This window comes from Buceros rhinoceros, unplaced genomic scaffold, assembly GCF_000710305.1.
Source record: "Buceros rhinoceros silvestris isolate BGI_N320 unplaced genomic scaffold, ASM71030v1 scaffold16400, whole genome shotgun sequence".
NCBI lineage: Eukaryota > Metazoa > Chordata > Aves > Bucerotiformes > Bucerotidae > Buceros > Buceros rhinoceros.
In genome coordinates this window covers 41302-47301 of record NW_010388051.1, presented here as the reverse complement: position 1 = coordinate 47301, position 6000 = coordinate 41302, and the positions used below count along the sequence as shown (strand labels likewise).

General features: G+C 36.0%; 1 protein-coding gene across 1 annotated transcript in view; it reads left to right on the top strand.

Annotated features, from left to right (window-relative positions):
* Nucleotides 1-6000, top strand: part of LOC104500917 (docking protein 6-like) — a gene marked incomplete at its 5' end in the record, with an annotated part of 63774 nt that overhangs the window by 16484 nt on the left and 41290 nt on the right. Inside the window, one exon of the mRNA XM_010144650.1 lies at nucleotides 4458-4575. Within this exon, the coding sequence (XP_010142952.1) occupies nucleotides 4458-4575 (118 nt within the window). The remainder of the gene's footprint in view (nucleotides 1-4457; nucleotides 4576-6000) is intronic.

Here is a 6000-nt window from a genome sequence, read left to right as displayed (position 1 = left end):
GAATGAACTGTATAATTATCAGGTTTTCTCCCCAAGCTAAATATATTCTCTGTCACCTTCAGTGTTTTGAGTTTTTTCATGCAAGAAGAAAATTAGAGAGTAATATCCTAAACATATCAAAGCTTAGAACCATAATACATTTAACAGGCTCCATTTTTGGAATTGTGTTCATTATTGATATCAGAGTAACAAATCTGTTTAAGTCAGTGGAGGTGGCCTATGGGAATTAAAATAAAATTTAGCCCTTGAATCTTGCTCATGAAAGAACAATAATGAAAATATGGGGAACTACTTAGAGTGACAAACTATTTTAATCAAATAGTCCTTTAAGAATTATAAAGTTGTCACTGGCGATGCAAAGGCTTCATATGATTTGATATTTTGGATTTGATACAGGAAAGAAAGGTAATGTTCGCTGTGTTAGAGGTATCTTATCGAAGAAAGATTCTGGAGGAAAATGGAGGAAACCTAACTACTAGGTATTTCATGTCATATAACAAAAATCTTTCAGTCATGGATTTTTTTTTTTATATTCCCACCAAAATATTCCCTGAGTTGATGTGGTTTTTATGTATGTACTTCTGCTTTTCACCCAGGTTCTAACTACATCATCATTTTCTCCCTCTTAAGTTAGGCAAAAAGTGTGGATAATGATGTTTTTCTTTTCCTGAAGTCTCATCAGATTTGAGAAATATTTGTAGCAAAGTCATTTGAGACACAGTTTGTTCAATGCTGTGTTAATATATGTTTAGTTTGGTATACTGCTTTCACTTTCTTCTCTATTTCTAGATCTAGATACCAACAATTAAGGTCAGTTCATAAATGCAAGACTGCAAAAACCCCCTCAGTGTAATCCTAGAACGGGGCCTTCAAAGGTCATCTAGACCAACCCACCCTGCAGTGAGCAGGGACATCTTCAACTAGAGCAGGTTGCTCAGAGCTCCGTCCAACCTGACCTGGAATGGTTCCAGGGATGGGGCATCTACCACCTCTCTGAGCAACCTGGGCCAGGGTTTCACCACCCTCACCATAAAAAATTTCTTTCTTCTCTCTAGTCTGAGTCTCTCCTTTAGTTTAAACCATCACCCATTGTTCTGTCACGACAGGCGTTACTAAATGCCCCATCTGCCTTAAGACCCCTTTAAACACTGAGAGGCCTCAAAGAAGGTCTCATTGGAGCCTTCTCTTCTCCAGGCTGAATGACCCCAACTCTCTCATCCTGTCCTCATACGAGTGGTGTTCCAATCCCCTGGAACATGTCTGTGGCCTTCTCTGGACTCACTTGAGCAGGTCCATGTTTTTCCAGAGCTGGATGCGGTATTCTAGGTGGGGTCTTAACAGAGCAGATACCCTGGTTTCAGCTGGGACAGAGCTGATTTTCTTCCTTGTGGCTGTACAGTGCTGTGGTTTGGATTTGCTGTGAGAATAATGCTGATAACACACTGATGCTTTAGTTGTTGCAAGTTAGATTTTCCATAATGAAATGTCTCTGTTTGAGTTTGCTGATCCTGAAGAGGTTAGAGGGCAGGTCAGTTGGGTTTTTTCTGAGGCGCAGTAAAAAGACAAAAGCGAAGGGTCTAGGATAAAGTCCCTGAACTTCTTCAGAGTATTCTCTTCTGTTGGTCTGGAACACCAGAATCTAAGATGTGAGTAACTAATTATTTAACAAATTAACAGTTCTGGTGTGTCTTCGCTGATTTACAAATAGTTTATTTGCTTTGTACTTCTTTTCTAACATTGTTAACTACCAGAAGTCCATTTACAGTTTGGAAAAAGGGATTATGAAATAGTTGATGTCTGTACATCAAATTCTAGTTAAGTCTGTAATAATTTATATAGCAAAATGTTATTTAACAGTATTAACAATTGATTAAAAGGATGTTTGTATGCCTGTTTTCTTCACCTTGGTTTCAAGTTTTTTATTTGAAACACCCACAGTCTAGCATATAAGATGGTCTCCAGAGAAAGTAGGTTTCTGAGAGCAGATCATGCAATTTTCCTTGAACACAGAAATATTTTCAGAAACAGCAATTTGTAGAAGTAAGCATTCTGTCATTGTCAATTGCATTAGACCAATAATGTGGTTTTTATACTGATAAAAAGCAAAATTGTGACTAATGGTGATCTAACCATTAGTAAGAATAACTTCATGGTCCAATTAATGTGCTATTGTATTCCTATCCTTTCTACACTATACAAGGTGATAAGGTTTGTGTTTATATTTTAAAGTCTCAAATTAAAAAAAAAAAGACAATGTTTTTTAAAGTCATTTTTCTTCTGAGGATGCTATTTTAATAAAATAGAAATTGCATTTTCTCTCTATGGAGTCCCCAAAGAAATGTAGTTCATCTGGTCCTATTGCAGTTAGCATATGGTGATACCTCTAGCCCAAAAGGTGGTATCAGAAGTTGTTCTTTAATTAGAGAATCTGAGGAAACGAAGTGCCATGAATGCTTGCAGTGCGATCCTCTGAACTAGAGCAGTTCTTACCTTAATTTATAATGAGAACGGGTTGGTTTTCTTCTTTCAAAGCTTTAATGTGTGCATATAAAATTCTTCTGCATCAGTGTTGGTCAGATCAGGCAGGAGCTAATCATCTCAGATCAGGAATAATGATACAACTTGAACCACTTCTGTCCATGGATTTAGCTTTGAGATAGCAAACCATAGTCAGAGTGGTTTCATTTACTGGAATGATTTTTTCCAGAATGCATACTAATAAAATGTTCTGTCTATTGCCTCAAAACTATAATTTACCTTTTGGGTAGATATCTGTGTGTTGAAGTTACAAGATTTTATTTATTTTAAATACTCAATAAAGTTAGCCTTGTTACCCTTGCTGTATTAACATGGTAAAACAACTCACAAGGTTTGTTATTGCCCTGATCTCTGCAATAAATGAAATTCCCATTATCAAAAAACTTTAAATTCTCAAGTCTCCCTAAAAATAGAATTCCTCAGATAAGGATTTTGAACTTTTTTTTAATGGAGGAAATGTTTCTGCAAGCTCTTAACTTTACATCAAATAGCTTCCAGTGATGATCTGCACCACTGACAAATGAAATGTAATATTTGGCTATAAATGAGCAGAAAAGACATTAGCAGTAGACAGGGAGTAATTTTTATGACAATTCTCAGGAAAGCAACAACAGAATTAATAACAATGGATTGTTCTGAAGCAAAAAAAAATCTGCCACGCATCAGTGTGTGTTAATACTCAAAAATTAAATAATTGTAGATTATTTAAAAATAGATTATAAATTGTGCATACTGTCTCTAAAAGGGTTTTTCTTTTCATTACAGAATAATATGAGTATGTGCAGATAAAAACAGCTTTTTAATTTGGCATTATGATTCTGAATGAGGAATCCGCAGGAGTTAATCTAGCCTGCAATAGATGATCCAAACCTTGTATCCCTTCTGCTCTCTAGCTGGTCTCTCTGCAAATGTGGATTTCTAGAGACACCCTTACAGAGTACCACCCTCACCACCCTGATGCTGCTCCTGAAATTAAGAGGTTTTCCACTCTAAATCTTCAGACATAATTGGTCCTTCACTGTTGATCCTTTCACACATTCCCTGAAGACATTGTGTGCCCCACAGTGTCATCATGATTTGTTAGACTCCGCAAATCACATTTCATTTTCTATAAAGCCAGAGATACAAGAATTTTGCAGATGCATTCTTTTTTCTTCTAGACAGAGAAAGCATAAATTGTACAGGTATATCCAAAGGGACCGTCAGGATGCACCATCCTGACATCATTTTTTTTTTTCTCTCTTGCCTAGCCTTGTCTTTCCCTCACTTCTGTACTGCAGTGGAGTCAGAGCTCTCTTTATTAACGTTTGCATTCCTCCTTTCAGGTGTCTGTGCCATAGCTCTTATACACATGGTCACCTATGATGCAATTCACAGTTCTAGTTACATGAAGTCCCTGGATCAGGAAAGTTTGCTCTTGAGGCTGTAGCCGGCTACTGGTGATGAGATGCTTCCACTTGAATGAAGCTTTAGGGGATTAATGACTCTTTGTTCCTGATTCTCTGCTGCTTGTCTTAGATTCTTTCTTAGCATCTTTCTGGGCATTCAATCCCATATGTGGGTTAAATGACCAAAAAGAAATGTGATTGTAGAGGGATTTAAGATTTCAGGCATATGCTAATCCAGCATTACAGTAAAGTTAAAGAAGAAAATAACAAAATCCCTGCAGCACAAGAATAGCTGTAGATAAATAGGGATTTATTCTTATGTCCTTATATTAACCTGTGCTAATGAAACCTACATACCCAAATATATTCTTGCAGCTTTTTCCTGATCGTTCACAATGCTGATGTTTAAATGATGTGGCAATTCAGGCAATAGTGTCTTCATAAACAGCACAGGTTCGATTTACAGTTTTGAGATTATCTATCAAGCATGTTTATGTGTGATCATCCATTTGTGTTTGTTTTGTTTTTTAGCTCCAGACCAGTCTGTCTGAACCGATGACATTATCCAAGTCAATCTCACTTCCTCGTAGCGCGTATTGGCATCATATCACCCGGCAGAACAGCGTTGGAGAAATCTACAGTTTACAAGGCAAGTTCCTGATAAGTAAATGTCGCGTCCATTAGCTTCTTTCCATTTGACCAGAATTCAGGCAAATTGCTTTTTATTTGCACTGGTGGTTTTCCCTCCATTTCATTTTATCAATTGTCAGGAAAGTCAGCAGGGTTTCTAAATTTACATAAAACAGGTTTCTTTCAGTCACTTTGTAAACTAATGGTGAAAATTATTCCCAGAATCACCACATAAAGCTGGATACACAATTTGGCTCAATTTAGCTTCTCAGTATCAAATGAATGTCAGGTTGTTTTAGTATTTTTTTCCAATAAGATTGTATATGTATTTGGGCAACCTCAGGGTGCCCAATTAAATCTACATAAAGTGGCTATATGAGTTGCAAGATTAAAACAAAATCACTCTAGGAATAAGAGCTATTCTTGGTGAATTTGCTTGGCGAATCATGTATGAACTGTCAGTCTGACTAACGTGCAGACCCTCTTTGTGTACACACCATCCTCTTCTGTCTGCAGTTCTCTTTCATATGTTTAGGTTCTAAGCTATGTGGTTAAGGCTTTAAATACTATAATTAACATAAGCTGATGATGATGATGATTTGCTGCTCTTAAGTCGAAATTTGCTTGTATCTTTTAGGAAAATGAATTTATTGTTACATTTAAAATGTAGCCCTTAGTGAATAGTATTGTTTTCACTATTTAGCAGCTTCTCATAAATATATTCCTTTGTGTTACTTGGAAAGGGCTGAAGGATTTAATTTCACTTCTTTCTTAATAATCTGTTTGCATAAGTAATTTATATTTAGATAAGAAGTTAGAAAGTGTTCACAAACAAAAATACCCAGTGCAAGAAAACACAGTGCAGATTTTCCTGAATATCAGTGAAATGTAGTATGTAGGTGAAAGATATGACATGCTTTGTTTTGTAAGTTATTACATAAATTAAAATCAGCAGGTGAGCTGTGAATTCATGGATGACTCATTAAAGGATACAGCATTTGTTTCCTGTCACCCCCCCATACAACAAAGACAAAGTGAGGTTTTAATCACGATTATAGTCTTACAGTTAAATAACAGTAATGGAAAAAAGAAAATAACCTTCCAGAAGCTGTTTGTCAAAAATGTTGTGCTGGTGGATCACCTTAAAAATATTTATCATATTGCTGATATTTTTTCATGAACACAAAAAAAATTCAAAAAGAAAAAAAAAGTTTGTTCGTAAAGATGATATAGTTCTTATATTCTTGATGGGTCTTTCCTTTGGCCAAAAGATAGTACGCATCTTATGATCGACACGAAGTAGATAAATGTGTGGAACATTGTTCATTCTCTGCAATCTTTTCTTTCGTACAAATGGCCCTTGCAATAAAAGAAAGCAAGACTTGATGTATCAAGTAATAATTTCATATCTGTGCCAAGTAGCTTTGCAGGATGCAACAGATTG